Genomic DNA, 20,190 nt, shown 5'->3' with positions numbered 1-20,190 from the left:
ACTTGCCACAGACTTTGTGCCTCTGAAGTGTTCCCTATGCAGTTCAAGATTCCCCGGGTCAGAGTCCTTGCCCCAGGCTCTTGTGGGCACTGGCTTTTGACCTCCACAGATTGACTTAGTAGGGCAGACTCATCTCCAAATGGTCTGTATGATTACGTGACTGTTTTCCCCACCTGACTGAATTTCTTAAAAAGTAGTGATGATTCTTACTCATCTCTAGCACCAAAACTCCAGCCAGCTTGTACCTGGCTGGAGTAGCTCAGACACTTTGAATTACTTTGATCTGAAATTAATAACAAAATATTGGTCAACATATGTACTTCGCATGTATAACATAATTTCACATTCTCACTCTGGAAGAGTGTAAGACAAGAGGCAAGACCAAAATCACTTGTATTTGAATTTGGATTTCATTTGTGAGGTGAGGGTGAGATAAAATTGTTAGGATCCTGGCCACAGATTTGCTTTACTAATTGCTTTTTGTTCCAGGGGAAGAAAACAGTTTGGGTTTTAAAAATAGACCACAGGGCATATTGCAGATTACCCATATACAGATAATTGGGTATTTATATCTCTTTAGAGAAGAGAAAATGCCAGTAATAAGATTTTGATTTCAAGTGGTTATACATTTTCTTTCTTTTCCTTTGCAGTGTTGTATCGAAAAGGCCCTCCATTTTACCACGCAAGGTTTGGAGTGATTTTTAAATAAGTTTATCGTTTAAAGGAACAGGAGGAAATTTCTGTCTTCCAGTGTAATTTTCAGTGCCACAGAAACTCTTACAGTCACGTTTCTCTTGACCTATTAGGAATAGATGCTCTAAATCTGTGCCTTATACACTAACATTATTGTACTATATGTAAAATAATGAATAGGTTATGACAAATGTGTTGTATGTAGTGTTACACTTTTAATCTATTGCAGTAATTGTTCGTCTTAATATCAGCGAGTGTTAGTATCTAAACAGTTAAGTGAATTCATGGCTTTCTTACTGGAAGAAATATTTCTGTTCTCTCCTTGTCAGTGTTGAGATGAGCCTGAAAGTTTTTAATGTAAAGCAAACGTTTTCATTAATACTTTTCCCAGTAACTTGCAAGGACATTTAGGATTAGATGATGTATGTTTTATTTTCTGTATCTTTGTACTTGGTAGAATAAGCATTATTCATTTAAAGAGGTTGATTTCATGCTGTTTATTTTTATAACGTCTTCTGTGTCTTCCAGTTACTCTGTCATTATTGAGTTGGTCGATGACCATTTTGAGGGCTCTCTTCGCAGACCTTTCAGTTGGAGGTCACTGGCTGCCTTGAGCAGAGTTTCAGTTAATGTCTCCAAGGTAAGAACATCAGCTTTCGCATTCACGTGTCCCTTAAAATGGTTGGATTTTTTTTTTTAATTAAATGTAATAGAATCATAGAAGTCATCTGTAGGAACTTCACACCTGCCAGCGAGAAGGGGCTAAAAGCTGACCCCCTCTCGCATTCCCTGCCATCACCCACTCGTGCTGAGCTCCAAGAATTGAGCTTCAAAGTTTCCTGTAGTGATTGATGCAGGTGGGCCTTGCCTTCCTTCCCAGAGGTGCTGTCAGCACAGGCTCAACAGTCACTCACACACATTCACAAGGGAGTCAAAACATGGGTAAATTTCTTTTCAGAGCTAGCAGATCTCTTGAAGAGAAAGGAAAGGTATTAATATTTATGGCTAAACACTGTACGTGTTTTCTCACCACCATGTTGTTATCCTCATCCCTGAGGGTGAGGAATCAATCAGAATCAGATCCTGAGTGACAAAGCCAAGATCACACAGCTTATGTGCAGAATTGGGATTTAAACCCACAGTCATCCGACTGCCTGGCTTGTGTTCTGCTGGATTCTGCTGCCATCAAGATAGGTGGGAGGGGCGCCTGGGTGGCTCAGTGGGTTAGGCCTCTGCCTTCGGCTAGGGTCATGATCTCAGGGTCTTGGGATCGAGTCCCGCATCGGGCTTTCTGCTCGGCAGGGGGCCTGCTTCCTCCTCTCTCTCTGCCTGCCTCTCTGCCTACTTGTGGTCTCTGTCAAATTAAAAAAAAAAAAAAAAAAAGATAGGTGGGAAATTTCATCTTACACCAGAGCTACTAAGGATGAAAGCTTTGTGTGTTCTCTGTCATCCAAAAGTTTACTAACTAAACACAGATTGTGAACCCCGTCTGGCTGTACCCCAGTGCTCTTGGAGGCGCAGTGGCAGGGGAGACCAGAAGGTCCAGCAGAGGCCAGGTGGCAACTATCTTGAGTCCAGGTTAAGTTGCTTATGCATGGCCTATAAAAAGCAACTTTGTCTGTTAGAAATAGGGAGTCTGTACTGTTTCTAGTACTTTTAGACCCACTTTATGGGACTTGTAGCATATATTTAATATTTTAAATACTGTGTTTATAATCCATATATTGGCTTTATTTGCATTCTCTTGCCATGTCAACAATGACTAAATGGCGGGTCCTTACTCTAGCTCTCGGGCCCAGTCATGTTCCTAGGAGGAAACCGATGTGCTTTGTGAGTTTCCAAGAGCGCACGATGGGAGGGAATGGAGCCTGCCTGCACTTCCTGCACCTAAATTTATGTTGTGACTGTGTGGAACGTGGACATTTTTCTTCATCTCTCAATAGGAACTGATGCTGTGCTATTTGATTAAACCCGCTACCATGACTGACAAAGAGATGGAGTCCCCTGAATGTATGAAACAAATTAAAGTTCAGGTAGGTAAACTCAGAGACAGACTCATAGCATCCCAAAGATTCCGTCCATCATATTGTGTCCTCTGGAACATGTGGTCCCAAGAAAAAAAATGAAAACCATCTTTCCTTGGTAACAGGAAGCCCCCGCAGAGGCCCCCTCCCTGCTGAGCCCACTCTCACTCCCCCGTAATTCCTGCGGCCACTTTATCTGCCGTGTCATTTGGCTTCCGTCCCCACCATCCAGCTGATGCTGCTTTTACAGACGGCCTGGGACCTCCTGGCTGGGCCTCCCCCAGGTCTCAGTCCCAGAAACTAAAGTGGTGCTGCTAACTCACTCCCCGCCTCGAACTTCTTGTCTGGCTTCTGAGTCTTCCTGGCAGGTGTTTCTCAGCCAGGGCGGCCATCCTGTTACCCAGTATTAGTTACTATTTCTGCCCCTCGCCCTGCCTGTGACTCCTCCCCCACATCCAGCACATTGTCGGTTTTCTTTGTCTCTCACCTTGCACCCTTTCTTGTTCGCACTGCTCTGTCCCGCTGCAGCCTTGCCAGCCAGCCTCCCCGGTGCCCAAGCCTCATCTGAGCAGTTTGCCCTGCTCGCACCCCCTAGGTTAGCTGTTCTTCTCGTGCCAGCCCAGCCCACTGCTCCCTTCTCAGTGCTGGCCTGGATATACCAGCACGGTCTCAGAGCTGGTTCTAATGGTAAAGGCTCTCTTTCATACTGACACTCCTGTTCCTGAAAGGTGTTAATGGAATACCACTGCCAACACAAGTTTAGCTTTTAAAATCTTGGTGTGATTACGGTAGATGGTATTTGCATGGAAGGTGTGTATTGCTGCCTTCTCCTTAACCCCAGGTGTTTTAGTGACAAGGAATGGGAGCAGATATCATCATTCTATAGACGGTTCTTTGTGAAATGTTGCTGTGATCCCACACGCCTAGCATGTTCTTTCATTTCCGTTCTTGAAATTTTTAGTCACCTTTTTATTTTCATTGGTTACAGGAGGTGATTCTAAACCGTTGGGTTTCTTCACGAGAGAGGAGTGACCAAGATGAACTTTAACAATTCAACCTCAGAATTCTGCTTTATCAACAAATGCTATTGAGTTTCCTACAGTAAGCCAAGTTCAGTGTGAGGTAGAGTCCTCTTATTATAACTGCCTGATAATTGAAAAGTTTTAAAGGGCATAGCAGTCCCAGCACCAAGAAGCAGTTAGTATTTTACAAGATAAGATTACACAGGGGAGAAAAAAGAGCCCTGTGCTGGCCTCAGATTCTGTCCTTGGGTCAGTAACTGACTCCCGCCAGATGCTGAGCAGCTCGTCTGTGGGCCAGGGTCCTCACCTATTCAGTAAGCAGGTGCGACTAGATGAGTCCCAAGAGGACTCTTCCGGCAGCAGGGAAATTCTGTTACTCTCTGATTTTACTTGAAAATGACAGTAGTTTACATTTATGTGGCACAGTACAGTTTCCCAAACACTTGTACACGAGCATCTCTTTTAACTCACCTCCAGGCCGTTCCTGAGAGAGTGCCGGAGAGGAGATTTGGGGATTATAAGGCTCTGTATTCTGTTATGTTAAAGGGAACAAATAATGTGTATCTCACCTTATCTAAGAACCTGAACCAATTACTCAAATGCTTAAAAATCCATTTAATATTTGTCAAGGATTTCCGTGTCATAAAGCCTTTAAAACCTAATCTTTAGCTCTCCACGAACTCACTGATGGACATGCTTGTGTATAGTACACAACAGTGTTGTACAGTATTAGAGAAAAATTGCATCGTGCTTCAGTGAACTTGTTATAAAATTTTTAAAATGTGAAATAATGTATGGAGTTACATAATGAATGCAGTTAGCATTTGGTAAAACACAATAAACCAAGCCTTTTTCAAATCACTTGTGTACCATTGAAGGTTTGCAGGGTGGCGGGGGTGGAGGGGCAGATGAGCAGGGGAGAGGCCAGTATTGGTGTGAGGGAAACAAATGTCAGATTCGTCCAGTGTCCAAATTCAAGACACCGGCAGACAGTCTTCTCCTTGGCGCTAAATATCCCAGAAGTGGGTGGGACGAGCTGGAAGCTGAGAGGTGACTAAGATGGGAATCTGTGTGCATTCCTCTGGCGCTGCCGGCAGCCTGAGATGTTGCTTGTAGTTGTGTGTGTTAACGCGGTGCTTCTGTTCACAGCAGGATCCTGCTCTCTCACACGAGAATGGCCTCCGTTTTAAAGATTTGGCATTCTAATGAGGGAGGTTGTCCACTTTTTCCCCTGCCTCAGACCAATAATGATCATCACTTTGAAAGAGTCTCTTAGTAGTAAGTCCTTCTGCTCTTCATTAGTGATGCTAATACTTCAATATTTTTACTACCCGCTTTGCTTTCTCCAGGCTCCTTAGCAAAGTAAAAGACTTGGCTTTGAAGCAGCACCCTCTCAAAACCCTGAGGGTCAGCAAAATTTCTGGAGCCATTTTTTCCCCTATTTCATCTGTCATTGGTGGTGACTTTTCTCTCTAAGCCAGATCAGTGTATCATGTGCCTTTTTGGTAAAAACTCTACCATAAATCCTTCATCAAAGTCCTGTCCTCCTGTGAGCGCTCCACATCACATATCTTATCATCAGCTAATGTGCCTTCAAGGTTGTGGGGACTCCCTTCATGTAATGGCCACATTAAAGATGCAGAAAAGCCACAAGACTGCACAGGTATTATTTCTAACTGAAGGCTCTAGAAGAATGTTCAAAAGCATCAGCTTTAGACCAGCCTCTTAGGAAAGATTTCCTTCTTCAAGTCCAAGTGAATGTCATGTAGCAGCCCGTGCACTCTTCAGCATTACCCAGGGCCCCTGGGGTTCTGGAATGATGTACCGCAAAGGTTTTGGTTTACATGAGCCTCACAGTTACCGGCCAAAAGAGTAGGATTATCTTATCTGTAGATGCATTATGTCCTGGAACTTTTTTCTCACCTTCTGAAATAAATGTAACAGATGGCGTGTGTTTTCTTTTTAAAAAGCTCGGGTTGAGCAAGATTGGAAATTTGTTCTGTGATAAAACCACCTTCAGGCATGGCTGTGGTTCACTGGGGGAGATGCTGCTGCCTCACTGAAAACTGAAGTTGCTTCACCTACTCTCTTCAAAGTGTGTTTATGTGGCTCTTAAATCATGAACCTTCCAGGCTTGCTTCAAAACGAATTCTTCACCAAATCCTCCCTTTGCTCCAGCACTTTCCAGCCCTCCCAAGGCATCTAAGCTGCCCGCTGTAGCAACATGTGCTCAGGGGCATCACGCTTACCAGCTGTGCACCCTCCATACAAGGATTTCACTGGCTTTATAAAAGTAGCATGCCACACTCAAGAGCACCATCAAACTTTGTGGAACCAACACTTTTTCCAAGTTCTGTTTTGTCACCCAGTGCAAAAAACCATACGCAAATAAAGGGGAAACACTTGTTTGGCCAGGATTCTTTTATATGATGACTTTTCCCAATATATTATCACTTTTTTTTCTTCTGAGGGGATTTCCTAGGCCTTTAAAACTCACCTACTTTCTTTTTTTTTTTTTTTAAGATTTTTATTTATTTATTTGATAGAGAGAAAGAGCACAACCAAGGGGAGTGGGAGAGGGAGAAGCAGGCTCTCCACTGAGCAGAGAGCCCAATACGGGACTCGATCCCAAGACCCTATGATCATGACCCGAGCCAAAGGCAGACACTTAACACTTGACCAACTGAGTCACCCAGGTACCCAAAATACCTACTTTCTTCATGAACTTTTCCATTTCCATAAGAGACATTTTACTCAATAAAGCGGGGGAAATGATGTGACCATACACCACGCATCCAAACAGCACAAGCATTGGGTGGTCAGCTAAGACCAGAGCATGCTGTGTGCTTCAGGCACTACTTGAGTGATTTTTCTGCAGACTCAGACTCATTTTGGAGTGGGGGTGGGGGTGGGGGTAGCCAATATGGAATACCATTTTTTTTTTGGAAAAATTATTATAGCAAAAAAAAAAATTTATTATAGCAAATAAATAGTGGAGGTTAAGCTGGGGCAGACACCTGTGTTCATGCTTCTCCCACAACAGACTTTTGAGTTTCCACCCTAGGATGAAGGTTTTGAGTCTCAGAGATGTGACCACCACACACCACTGCCACCAAGTGCAAGTGGAAGATTTGACCTGAGAGCTCTGGGTCCTGGGTTTAGTGCCTTTACAAGATCTCCACAGCAGAGGGGACACTGGCCTAGAAAAACATGTGAAATCAGAAATACAGCACAGATGACTTTCAGTAGCTTCCAGCCATGCGGATTCATTTGGTGGGGGGTTGGGGGTGGACAGGAAGCACTCTTGTAAGAACCACCATACCTACCATCCGTTAAAGCAGTTATTTGAGTAGGTGATTATTTTATGATGATTCTCTTAGCTTCCATTTTAGAGGGTGACATTTTCTGACCTCATTCCCAAACTGAAGGGAAATAGTAAAGTCTGTGGCTCTGCTGGCCTAAGTTCTCCCGTAAGGAGATTGAGTTCTAGAAAGTAATTAGTTGATAACATTACGCTTGGCAGGGACTAAACCAGCATGAATGGGGCATAGTTTTAGGCAGGTTTTCCAGGGTGGGGTTGGTTAGGTTTCTCTTTCTTTTTGAACGTAGTCTGTAAGTCTGAAAAGTCACTGATATTTACAGAATAAAATTTTGTCCTTTTTCCCCCTTATTGTTAAGGCATTTTTGTTGTTTTTTAAGTTACTATTTACTTAAATGTGATTTTTAACTTAGTTTTCTCTTTGTCGGGGAGTACATGGGTTAAAAAGAAATGAGGTATCTTCTCACACCCACCTTCCATTTATGATTGTACTAACAGAGTTGAGTTTTTAAAAAATCTGATTACAGACTCCAGTAATTAAACCATGAATGTTAACTTCCTTAAAACTACCTGAGGTCCATTTCTAAAATTGAGAGATACCCCTCAATTTGGGTGCCTCAGTCCATTAAGCCTCCAGCTCTTCATTTCTGTTCAGGTTGTGATCTCATGGGTCGTGGGGTCCAGCCCCGTGTCAGGCTCTGCCCTCAGCAGGGAGTCTGCTTGAGTTTCCCTCTGCCCCTCTCCCCACTCTTGCTGTCACTGTGTGTCTCTAAAATAAATAAATCTTCGAGAAATAAAAGTAAACCCCTCGATTTATCTCAAATCTTTGCTTTCTTGTATCTAAGCTGAAAAAACTTAGTCTGCTATTTTGTGAACTACAGGGATGCTTAGGAATACATAAGATGAAAACACATCTGAAACTCTTAAACTTAGAGGTATTTTTTTCACTATTTTTTTAAGTGAAAGGTTGCAAGCATTTGATTTTTTTTAGAATCTTTACATCTTCAGAAATAATATTACACAGGTAGAAATTCTTCTTCCTAACTTTTATTATTTTTTTAAGATTTATTTATTTATTTAAGAGAGGGTGGGGAGGTGGTTGAGAGAGAATCTCAAACAAACTCCGTGCTGAGTACAGAGCCTGACACGGGGCTTGATCCCACAACTCTGAGGTCATGACCTGAGCTGAAATCAAGAGTCAGATTGCTTAACTGACTGAGCCAGGTGCTCCTCTTCTTCCCAACTTTTAAATGGTACATTCTGATAAACTGGAATCAGAAAAACCTGGGTCTAAATTCCATGTCTACATTAAGGAAACAGTGGTGACCTTGAGAGCCTTGCCTCTGAACCTTAGTCTGCTCACCTGTGAACCAGGGATCATTACTATCTGCTGAGTGTGTTTTGCAAACTAAATGAAATGACCAGTGAAAGGGTCTGGCACGTCTCGGGTATACTTTTTTCCCTTTCAGAGGAACCGGAAATGTAAGCTCGGCCATAATTGTTTTCTCTAGGAGATGCGTAGCCAATTTTTATGCCCTGGTAGGTGACACAGTAGAGGAGAAGGAGGTGACAGAAAAGTAGTTTGAGGTAAAGTAATGAAGATAGCTCTGGAGATGGCAAGAGTGGTATTAAGCACCTCCTGCGCCAAGGGAGCCAGACACAGCCATTGTGTGAGTGTGGTTTTTGTTTAAATACTGTTTATTGGGTTTTCCTAGTGGTGGGAGTCATTCATCAATGCTCCAAAGGCTTTGGGGAGATGCCTTTGGGTGGATCAATTTAGACTTTCAGATGAGGAACACTGAGACCAACTTTACGACGTTGCTGTGAAAAGGAGCCCAGCAGTTGGCCACTGCAGCCATTGCGTGGCGTTGGTGGGGACTAGGTGTCTGCATCAGGGCAGCATGGGACAGGGGTGCTGAGATGCAGAGGCACGTTGTTGGGAGTGCCAGCGAGAACTCCTCTGGGAAGCGGAGTTGGTGCCAATGCTGAATTGCCTTGTGTTCTGTTAGCATTTAACTGGTATGATAAAAGAAACTTAATGGAAGGAGTCTCAGGTAATAATTCTGCAAAACTAAGCAACATTGCCATCTATTGGTGTTATTTCAATGCTGAATTTCCTTTGTTAGGGGTAAAGCTTACAGGGTCGTGCTGTGATTTTTATGAGAGGGAATTTGTGGCCTCCTGAAGTGAAAAAAGAAATAGGGTGACTACTGCTATGGTCACCCCCAGGTTGGAGAGCAACCCCTAAAACAGGCGTTGGGGACCCTGAAAGCTTTGTTTGAAAATCAAGTGAAGCACTAAGAGAAAGCATGAACTTGGTATTTCTAGCATTAACCGTTCTTATTTTTTTTTAATATTTTATTTATTTATTTGACAGAGAGAGATCACAAGTAGGCAGAGAGGCAGGCAGAGAGAGGGGGAAGCAGACTCCCTGCTGAGCAGAGAGCCCGATATGGGGCTCGATTCCAGGACCCTGAGATCATGACCTGAGCCGAAGGCAGAGGCTTAACCCACTGAGCCACCCAGGTGCCCCTTAACCGTTCTTATTTTATCTGAATTGTTTTGTGACATTTATTTCCTTTCCATATTTGAATGTCAAAGCAAAATCTTTATTTTCTCCTTTATCTTCTCTAATGATGGCAAATCTGTGACCCATTTGCCACAAATCCCAGATACCACTGGCTGCTTTCAGATTGCTGGGTGGCCCAGGGAGTTAAGAACACAGCCTTTGCAGTCATACCTAGGTCTGATCTCTGGTTTTCCCACTGTGTGACTTTGGGCAAGTCATTTCCTCAGTTTCCCTTTTCATCTGTAAAAGAGGCATATTGTTAGTACCTACCTCACAAGATGGTCTTAAGGATCAAAAGGGAAGAAAGAGGAAGAAATTTACTCAGGTGTGGAATCCTTAATGATACCCACTAAGTGCAGCTGCTCTGATTATCAATAATTGGGAAACAGCTAAACCAGGGAAGTAGAGTCCTAAAACAGTGTGTTAAGAGAATAGGGACAAATTGGAATATTTCCCAAACTCAACACTTTTTTCATCTTTACCCAGTTGAAGTCTTTATGACTTCTTGAACACCACAGAATAGTAAGCATGATTCTGTTTAAAGTGGCATCATATTCTGGGTGGGAGGTTTTGTTTTTCTTAAAAGTACCTGAACCTATAGATGCAAGTGGTGTACCATGCCTTTTTTCCCCACTGAAGTTACCAAGTGCTGAAACTTTACCCAAATGCCTCTTTGAAAACAGGCCTTAAGGATCTGTAGCAAGTTTTCTAAATATCTTTATTATGAGTAAATTATTGGTTCCGTGAAGATGGATTTGGTTTTTAGAAAGTAGACATCTTTATTTGGTGCCGTATCTGGGGAGATGAGCTGTGGTGGTAAATCACATTTGGTCAAAAACAAACTGAATTCTGGAAGCAATTTCCAGAGAGGAACAATGAAATGTTTTCTCCTTGGCTATTTAAAGTTCAATGATCATTTGGGTATATGAATTCTGATGTGGTTGTTAAAAATCACCTCACTTCTTTATAATTCCTCATCCCAGTTATCCCCTTCTTCCCCCTGAAGGTATTAAAGAAAGAAGTCGACCTTTCATTGTGTTCTTCCTGAATTCTGTACTTATTTATTTATTTTTAAGATTTTATTTATTTATTTGACAGAGATGGAACACAAGCAGGGGAAGCGGAAGCGGAAGCAGAAGCGGGAGAGGGAGAAGCAGGCTTCCTGCTGAGCAGGGAGCCCCATGCAGGGCTCAATCCCAGAACTCCAGGATCATGACTGAGCCAAAGGCAGACGCTTAACAACTAAGCCACACAGGTGCCCCCTGAATTCCATACTTAAAGTAGACAGAGGAGGGGCACCTGGCTGGCTCAGTCAGAAGGACACGCAACTCTTGATCTCAGGGTTGTGAGTTCAAGCCCCATGTTGGGTGTAGAGATGACTTTAAATAAATAAAGTTTAAAATATAAATAAATACAGTAGACAGGGGATGTACTTGCCTTGGTCAGCTCAACACCCCAATCTCCTCATGTCAGGTCAAGTAATATGAGAGAGAAACAGACTGACTTAAGGAATTGCCATCCACTTTGCATATGGGCTCATAAAGGCTAATTGAGAAGTGGAGCCCATTTCCTAACTTAGATTCAGAAACCCTTGCTTGCTTGTTTTCCTGCTCTCTTTCTTTCACTATTCACTATTACTGTCAAAAGGTTACCATGCACTTTTTGAATAAAAACAGAATTTATTTCATAAATTGTGCCTCGCTCACCTTTCTACAAATCCCCACTTTCTGGGTTCGCATGGAAAAATGAATTTGTTCAGCTTTAATTAAAAAAATAGCTTTCATTGTCCTGTGAATAAAAGATGCTGCCACTTTATGCTGTAACATGGAACCTCAGTTTAAAAACAGAATCATTATGAGAATAATTTACTTGTAATGAGGGGCGCCAGGGTGGCTCAGTCAGTTAGGTGTCTGCCTTTGGCTCAGGTCGTGATCCCAGAGTCCTGGGATTGAGTCCCACATCGGGCTCCCTGCTCAATAGGAAGCCTGCTTCTCCCTCTCCCACTCCCCCTGCTTGTGTTCCCTCTCTCCCTGTGTCTCTTTCTGTCAAATAAATTTTTTTAAAAAATTTACTTGTAATGCATACAATTTTTAAAACTTGGGCAATTTTTATTAATTTTATAAACACAATGCAGTAAGTAGAAATGTGCTACAAAGAAAGCCATAACACCTTGTTATTTACCACAGTTGAACACACATAGAGATCCCTCCAACCATCTAACAGTGCTGTCCCTCTGCTCTTAGCACACTCAGCACGAGCCGCTCCCCTCCGGAGGGCTTGTGTCCTCATCAGGGTGGTCGGTCACGTAGAAGCCATGCTCCTCTATCGCCCGGTAGAGTGTGATGTACTTGGAGGCCTTCCTCGTCCTTGGGACCACATACTTCTCTGTGAACATCTCTTTGCCCAGTTGTTCCTTGCCTTCTATGGTCAGAATACAGTTAATGAATGTGAGGGTGTAACTGTAGCAGTTGTGATGGTCTTCTTCATACCTTAGAAAACAAGGACAGTGAGAAGAGAAGGCTGAGGTTTCAAAGTGGCTCAGACACAGGCTGTGAAGCCGCCAAGGGACTTGCAGGATTGAAATTGGGCCCTCTGCACACTGGGTCTGCTGGTCCCCTGGACGACTGAACTCCCAGAGTGCAGATCTGAAGGATGCTTAGCTGCTCGGGTTATTTCTGCTTGCAACTTCAGCAAGATTGGCGTGGACACGCCTAGATGTTCAGAGTTCTGACTTGAGTTGTACAGAAACTTGGGGAACTGACGTTTTAGAAATAGAGTTCCATTTCTAAGTTTTAGGGTATCCCAGCGTCTACACTTATTTTAAGGGAAGCCTCAAACCAACTAGGTCCATAAGTATGCTACATACCTGAAGTATTGAGGGAGCAAGAAATTGAGAAATTTCAAATTGCTAAATCAAAAAAAGGGCTATGAGGCATTTTTTACATTTTAAACATTTTTAAAAATTTTTAAGGGACTGTAATGTAGCTTTTGCTGTACATATTAAATGTTAAGTATGTAAAAATTCTAATCAAATAACGGGAGTACTATGTTGTAGTCCTTTCGGTTCTTAAGATACAGTGATTCTGTTATGTTAACGTAGGCTGGCTCACCCCTGCAGAAAACCCAAGGTCATTCGACCCCTGCTTATGCTTTGTTACAGGCACTACTATCTCCATACAGGCTCAACACGAACCAAACACAGCTTACAAGTCCTCTGCACTGGGGTCACACCTGCATGGGGAACCTCCAGGGAACCGTACCTCTGCGGCAGCCAGGCCCCGGTGGTGGAGAAGTCTTCCAGGTACTTGTCCCACTGGTCCATCAGTCCATACATGCCAGGCTGCAGTAGCGGGATGCTTACACTCTCCTCCCACCCTGCTTCATCTCGCCGGACGCCGTGTGTGGTGTAGTTATACACTACTCCTGCAACCGGAACTGGGGTCACCAGGGAGCTTAAGGGAACACACGCCTCTGTGAGGGGCCGTCCCATGGTCACTTTACAAAGAGGTTAGCCAGAACGTACTTTCCGATGGCTGTCAGAGAGCAGGAGACCACGAGAGGCTCTACAATCTGCCTCCCCACCCCCAGGGTCAAGCTGGGGAGGCAGCCACCCCCCGAACAGAGCTGGAGCCTTCCCTAGAGTCAGGGAGGATCGGGACTGTTAGAGCCTCTGCCTCTCCTGCCCTCAGCACCTCATTTCTTTCGGGGAAACCCAGTTCTTCCTCCACCCCCTCTTCTTCCACAAAGTTGCCACAGCAAATGGAGACAATCATGGGACCAGGATTATCATCTCCATATTCTTGTTGAAGTTTTCTATGTATCGGAGGGTCTCTCTGGTTTCCTTAAATCAGCACTGACTTTCCGCCGAGACAATGGGTCATACATTTGATGGCTCGTGTGGGTAAATCTGAGTCCAAACACCCAGTCCCGGGTTTCTGTTCACCCGTCAGTTTCTCCTGCCTTGAGGAGGGCACTCACCATTTGTGTTGGTTATTCCGACATGAAGATCAGACCTTCCGTCGTACTCCCTGAAAGAAACAGGAAGAGTTGGTATTTACAGTAGGAGAGTGATCTTGGCTGGTGCCGGAACTGGCCATCAGTGACCAGGGGATTGGAAGCATTATTTCAAAAGTGGTTGAGCCAAGAGCACGTTTGAAGTAGAAAATACCCCCTAGCCCCCAAGGGTTTTTTAGCCACCCCCCCACCCCATTGTTATTACTAAAGCCCCGCCACCACACACGCACTGAAGTGTGCGGAAAGTGAGCCCTGCTGGAGCATGAAGTCAGCTTAGCTCCTGGCTCCCCAGCAGAGGGGCACACCTGCAGGTCAGTTGTTGAAGGAGCGCCTCATTCTTTCCGCATTGTAGGTGAGGTTACAGCCTGTTCCTCAGGCTGAGCAGGGAAAGGGTCCTGAGTGCATCTCCATGGACCTCTACCATCAAAACTGAAATAGCATCTTTTAGTCTTTGTAGCCCATGGCCATGCTCGCTTTTCCTGGACAGCCCTTGCTTCCTGAAATTACTCTGGACCTGCGACTGTCCATTAAATCTCTGACTCCATGATTTAACCTTCATATACAATCCCAGGCCATCACTTACTAGCCTTGGGACATTAGAAAGTCACTTTCTCTGATCTCAGATTCCTCATTTGTAAAATGGGAGTATCCTAAACCTCCAGCAAGCTGGTTGTAAGAATAAAATGCCTGTCAAGTACTGGCCACATACAGGTGTTGAATAAATCAGAGGTCACTGTTAAACGATAAAGCTCCTTCATGAGATGGCAGGTTCCCAATGGAAGCAAGCAGTCCCAGGCTTTAAGATGATCAAGAACACAAACAGTGGCCCCACTTTCAGAGTGATCCCCCAGGTCGTCTTGTTGCAGCCACTCTGTTTTGAGACCCCATGGGTTCAGAGGCTGAGAACGAACCCAGCGTGTCACTGCACTGTTTCCTGCTGAAATCCCAGCTGTTCCTTCCTTCACCCCCGTCCCTTAGTGGCCAGGGAGCTTTGTGTAGTCCACAACCTGCACAACCATACGTGACAGCCCTGAGAGTTTGATGAGAACCTTTGTGATTCCTTTGGGTTATTGCAGGTTCTCTTTTACAAAGTAGGTGAAATCGTCTCAAGGTGAATTGTGGGAGTCAGTCCTGAGGTTTTGGAAGTTGGCTGAAAGGGAAAGAACAATTTGGAAGTGGGCCTTAGAGGGTCTGGTGGTAAAGGTACTACTTAGGTTTCTGCAGATCCTAGTCTGGGGGGATGGGAAGATGCCAAAGCATATAACCTGTTTCTACATCACCACCTCACTTCTCATGCCAAGCAAGGTGAAGCCTGTCAGTATTGCTACCACATCATAGAATAAATTAATGCTTCATAGGGGCCATCCTGAAAGTCTGTCATGTTCTAGAGAGCAGGGCTGTGGTTCCTTCACTGTGACAACCCCAGTGGCTCAGTAAGGATTTGTTGAATGAACCAATGTTATGGTAAATAAATTCTGAATTTTAATCACTTCATTCAAAATCTTTTGGGATCCAGCCAGTTAATACTCCAGGTTAGCACGAATGAGGGGATCTTATGAAAGATTTTGGGCTTCATGCTTCAGATAAGGAAAATGAAAGTTCTGCCAGTTGTATTCTGAACTGAGTATAAGAATAGGATGGAAAGGAGTATGTTGGCTCAACATTGTGACTGGTGCCTGGGTCAGGTTTATCTGCCTTATCATTGAACCTCACCTCACCTCCTCGGCAGGACCCTCCATTTGTAGATGAGGAACAGAGACTGGAGGGTCTGGAGCTGGTCTCAACGGGGATAGGAACTGGGGGCTTTGTGGCAACACAGTCTGCGCTATTCTCTCTGCACCCACCAGCCTCTGAGGGGCAGGGGTGCAGCAGTCTGCACACTTTGGTTCATTTCATCCACATAAAGACAGGAAGGAAACCAATTAAGGAAGTTAGTAAGCAGGGAAATGACTAGACCACTCCAACTGTCTTATCCCAAACCAGCGCTTCCGAGGGCACATGGGAGTTGGGAGGGTAGATTTCAAGGAGGCATTAGGTCACAGTGATGCTCGTGACCATGGTCATTCCATAGTGTCCCTGCTCTCACACCTCGTTTATCTTGGGCCGCTTCTAATTCCATTTGTAAACTCCACAGGGACACTAAGGAGGTACAGTCCTTTGATTTCTGAAATCTTTCTTAGTCAGGTGGTATCCACAACTGAGGCAGACCACCTCTGGTCTTCAGTTTAATTCATCTCTATGCAGAATAGTCTGTATATGGCTTTTCTTCGGGCTTTGTACATTGTTCTTGTTGGTCACAGAAATTACAGACTAACTTGCAGTAAAGAAATTATTTTTTTTAAGATTTTATTTATTTATTTGACAGACAGAGACCACAAGTAGGCAGAGAGGCAGAGAGAGAGAGAGGGAAGCAGTCTCCCTGCTGAGCAGAGAGCCTGATGCAGGGCTCGATCCCAGGACCCTGAGATCATGACCTGAGCTGAAGGCAGAGGCTTAACCCACTGAGCCACCCAGGTGCCCCAAGAAATTATTTTGATTAGAGTAGCTGCTGGGTCATTTTCCCAGTTACCCTCTTAGCATAAAATCTATGACCCAAAAAAGTGCCAAGCTATCAGTTTCCTCTCTTAAGAGTGTATAAGCAGTTTTGATCTTCCCTTATTCTTCATAAAGTCTTGCACTTACCAATCTAGGAAAGTACACACACCATCTATCTTTATGAAATGAATAGACCTAAATTTCAGGATTTAATGCCGAAACACTGGCAAGATTATCCACCAAACCTCACACTGTCTAGTACATGTTAGAAAAAGAAAGTTTTGGGGGCACCTGGGTAGCTTGATTGGTTAAGTGTCCAACTCTTGGTTTAGGCTCAGGTCATAATCTCAGTTTCATGGCATCTCAAAGCCCCCCACCCCAACCCCTGCAACAGACTCTGTGCTCACCGCTCAGCAGAGTCTGCTGGAAATTCTCTCTTCCTTTTCTTCTCCCTCTGCCCTTCCACCCTCCACCACCCCCCCCGCCCCCGCCCTACCAGGGGCACTCTCTCTCTCTAAAATAAATCTTTAAAGAAAAAGTTTTAGTGGCTACCACACAGAAGGAAAAGTTTACAGAATCACTTAATTTAACACTCAAAAAGCACTGTACCTAAGAAACGTCCCTTGAGTTGGTCTGAGGAGGAATGAACATTTTTCCTGATGCCCGTTGGTAAACGGATTGGAGATGCTAATAGGTGCTTCCTCCAGCTTCCTTGAGCCTATGACCTGCTGGCAGAGGGGGCAGCACTGGGGAACACTGAAGCTATAGATGTATTTCTTACAGTGGTTGAATTTAATTAAAGCCTTTCCAGCCTCAGTACGCTGCATGACTTTCCTGTCCTGGGCAACCAGGCACTGTTTCCCAAGACTTCCTTTTCCTCATTACCTGGCTAGCAAATGTAAGCCTCCTGAGTAACCTGAACAACAGTGATGTCATCCTGATTGACGGCTTCGGAAGCCAAAGCAAGTAGGATTAACCAGTAACCAGACCTCCCCAGAAACTGGTGTCTTAAAGAGCTAGTTTTCATTTGTGCTCACTTACAGTTTCTTTCCAGCCTTGTCAACATGCAGCTCCTACTTATCCTTTAAAGCCCTACTTTTCTGTGAAAGCTTCCTTCACTTCCTTGAGCATTCCCTTGCACTGGTAAAAGCGGATTCATGTTTCTCCTGGAGTTCTGATATTTGATTAGCCATTAGTCTGCGAGCTTCTTGCAATTAAGGGCCCCCATTTATTTCTGTGTTACTAGAATAGGTTATGTTGCTTTGTTGTTGGATAAATATAGCCTTGGAGGCTATTTTCTTTTGATGTTTTATATCATAGAAGTAATCTTGCTCATAAAAAATTAACAGCAGTTAGAAATAAGGATAGTGGTTGCCCTAGGTGGGGGCGAGAGGGATACTGTCTAGGAGACGGCAGAAAGGAGTTTCTGTGGCCTGCCGCTGCTCTGATTCATTATCAAGGGACTGGTTGTATTGAGTATTCAGTTTGTGAAAATTCGTCAAGTTGAACATTTTACTACATGCATTGTATGATTCTTCAATTTTAAAAAAATTTTGAGAAACTGCAAAAAAAGGTAAGAAAAAAAGGTAATGTCCCCTGTTCCTCCATAACATTTTTCCACTCATCAAATCCTGTTCCCTGAGAAAACTAATAGTAAGGTAAATGAGTATTTCCACATAATTTTTTAAATGCCAGTGTTGTGATAACAGCATCCCGTTTTGAAATGTGTGTATTTCTCTCATCTCAGAAATTTATCTACAATATTAGGACTATAGGTCCAGCTTGTCCTTTCAGATGACTGCATAGGAATCCATAGTTTGGTTGCACCACACTTTTGTTTTTTAAACTAATGTCTGCACCATTACTTTTTTTTAAGGTAATGTCTGCACCCAACATGGGGCTTAAATTCACAACCCTGAGATCAAGAGTTACGTGTTCCACTGACTGAGCCAGCCAGGCAGCCCTGCACCATACTTTATTTAGCCGATCCCTTATCGATGCCTCTAGTTCCAGAGAAAAGCAGTGGTAAAGGGAAGACCTGTGGGTATCATAGTGGACATAGTCGCTTGGGAAAAGTGTTTCACAGCATGCATTTAAATAAATTACAGTATGCTGAAATGCAGAAAAGTGCATATTAAGTATTAATAATATGAAAATGATCACCAGACTCACAGAACTAGAAAAAACCTTAGAAATCCTTTCAACCATCTTCTCTTGTTACAGTGAGGGCAAACAGGCTATAGCTAGATGCCCAGCTCAGGTGACCAAGGTCTGAGGTTGTTCATTATTAATATAAGCCAGGTAACTATTGTTTGATTGTTTGAGTGGCCCAAGTTATTTTCTTTCTTTTTCGTTTTTTAAATTTTTTAAAAAATATTTTATTTATTCATCCAAGAGTGAGAAAGAGAAAGAGACAGTGAGAGAGAGCACCAGCAGGGAGGAGAGGGAGAAGCAGGCTCCCCACTAGTAGGGATTATGACCTGAGCCAAAGGCAGATGCTTAAATGACTGAGCCACCCAGGTGCCCCCCAAGTTATTTTAACTGAGAATATATTCATCTTCATGACACCAATACCGAGAGGAATTTTTAATCTTATGAAAAGGAACGGAGGCATCGTGCCTTGATAAAGGTTTTTAATACACTAGCATTCTCCTTTTCAAAAAACAGAGGCATCTTGGGGTACCTGGCTGGCTCTGTTGGGAGAGCATGTGACCTTTGATCTCGGGTTTGTGAGTTTGAGCCCCACAAAGGGTCATGAGATCACTTAAAAATAAATTTAAAAACTCTTTATAAAAACACAAGCATCTTAAATCCTTTTTACCTTATTTTCTCTATTTCTAAAAATCTTCTTATGGTAAAAATAAAACATAGATACAGATGATAACATAAAACAAATGTATAGATTAATGAATTATTTTATTGTGAACCCCTTGTAAGTATCACTCAAAGTCAAGAGCTAGCACTTTTCGATCCATCTCAGGGCCCCCTGCCCTGTCCATCCCCCTGCCCCCGTCTTCCTCCAGAAGTGACCCCCACACCCACTTTTCTAGTAATCATTCCTTGTGCTTCGTTTTGGTTTCATTATCCAAGTGTGCATCCATAGATACTGTGGTTGAGTCTTATTTAAACATTTTTGTTCTGTATCTTAAGTTTTGGTTCCTTTTCCTTCCTTTGATTTTTTAAATCATGTATCTGTGAAGCATCCAGTTCACCAAACCTGTAGGGTCTCCCATGGTCTGTTGCCAACGGCTTCCTCGGGGTTCAGTTCAAAACACTGGTGTGCCTTCTGTACACCCTTCAAGTTCCCACCTGGTTCCAGAGACTGGATCGGACTGAGTTATGATCCTCTTGTCAAGACTGTGGGTGGTAATGTGTTCTCTCAGCAGAGGCACATCAAATCTGGCCTTCACTCTTTTTTCGTGGTAGTCCCCATTGTTTTCAGTGCTTACAGATCCATTCATTCACCGACAGTGGCACAGTGATGATAGTCTAAGTCCATCATGTTGTTTTCATACATTAGTTGGACTAATAGTATGAGGAGACACTTTCCCTCAGCTATTACTCACTTACACAGTGGTACTGGTATACTGGAAGGATTGGACATGTGCCCAATTCTTGATTCACTTTTCAAGATAATGAGGACATCTCTGATATACTCAGAAAGCACCCAGTTGGTCCCATATCTGTTCTACTCTAATGTCACTTAATGAATCCTAGATGTGAACATACTAGCTGGATTTCAACCCAGTGTGGTTTTTATTGTCAAAGCGTAGACTGTCCCATTGTGGCCTCTTCCATTGGCCCCTAAGTCCTTTTCACATGAACCTACTAGTCACTGATGATTTCCTTGCTATCTAGTCCATTGAGATGTTCCAGGTTCATCTCAGACCTTTCCCAAACTCAGACCTGGAATCAGCCATTTCTCCAAGAAGCCCTGATTTCTTTCTTTCAGTGGGAAATGGTGTTTCAAGGGTACACTCTGCCATCTAAAGATGTTTATTGGCTATTTCTCCA

At 43.6% G+C, this 20,190-nt stretch overlaps 3 protein-coding genes across 3 annotated transcripts in view; 2 read left to right on the top strand and 1 right to left on the bottom strand.

Moving 5' to 3' along the window:
• Positions 1-4,599, top strand: part of TSEN2 (tRNA splicing endonuclease subunit 2) — a 39,889-nt gene extending 35,290 nt beyond the window's left edge. The window contains exons 9-12 of the mRNA XM_080825536.1: positions 651-687; positions 1,222-1,333; positions 2,637-2,726; positions 3,706-4,599. Of these exons, the coding sequence (XP_080681662.1) occupies positions 651-687; positions 1,222-1,333; positions 2,637-2,726; positions 3,706-3,765 (299 nt within the window). The 3' untranslated portion in view covers positions 3,766-4,599. The remainder of the gene's footprint in view (positions 1-650; positions 688-1,221; positions 1,334-2,636; positions 2,727-3,705) is intronic.
• Positions 4,600-11,719: 7,120 nt separating this feature from the next.
• On the bottom strand, positions 11,720-17,023 carry MKRN2OS (MKRN2 opposite strand). The gene is made up of 4 exons (XM_080814886.1): positions 16,786-17,023; positions 13,606-13,655; positions 12,888-13,050; positions 11,720-12,116 (listed from the first exon to the last, which is right to left on the bottom strand). The coding sequence occupies exons 1-4, from the start codon at positions 17,001-17,003 to the stop codon at positions 11,876-11,878; spliced, it is 672 nt and encodes a 223-aa protein (XP_080671012.1). The 5' UTR covers positions 17,004-17,023; the 3' UTR covers positions 11,720-11,875.
• MKRN2 (makorin ring finger protein 2) overlaps positions 12,856-20,190 on the top strand; it is a 58,172-nt gene continuing 50,837 nt past the window's right edge. Inside the window, exon 1 of the mRNA XM_080814852.1 lies at positions 12,856-12,928. The gene's annotated coding sequence lies outside the window, so the exon portion shown is untranslated. The remainder of the gene's footprint in view (positions 12,929-20,190) is intronic.

The sequence above is a fragment of the Martes martes genome (assembly GCF_963455335.1).
Source record: "Martes martes genome assembly, chromosome: 1".
In the NCBI taxonomy this organism is placed as follows: Eukaryota; Metazoa; Chordata; class Mammalia; order Carnivora; family Mustelidae; genus Martes; species Martes martes.
Note: the sequence above shows the minus strand (reverse complement) of the source record. Positions and strands in the feature narration are given on the sequence as shown.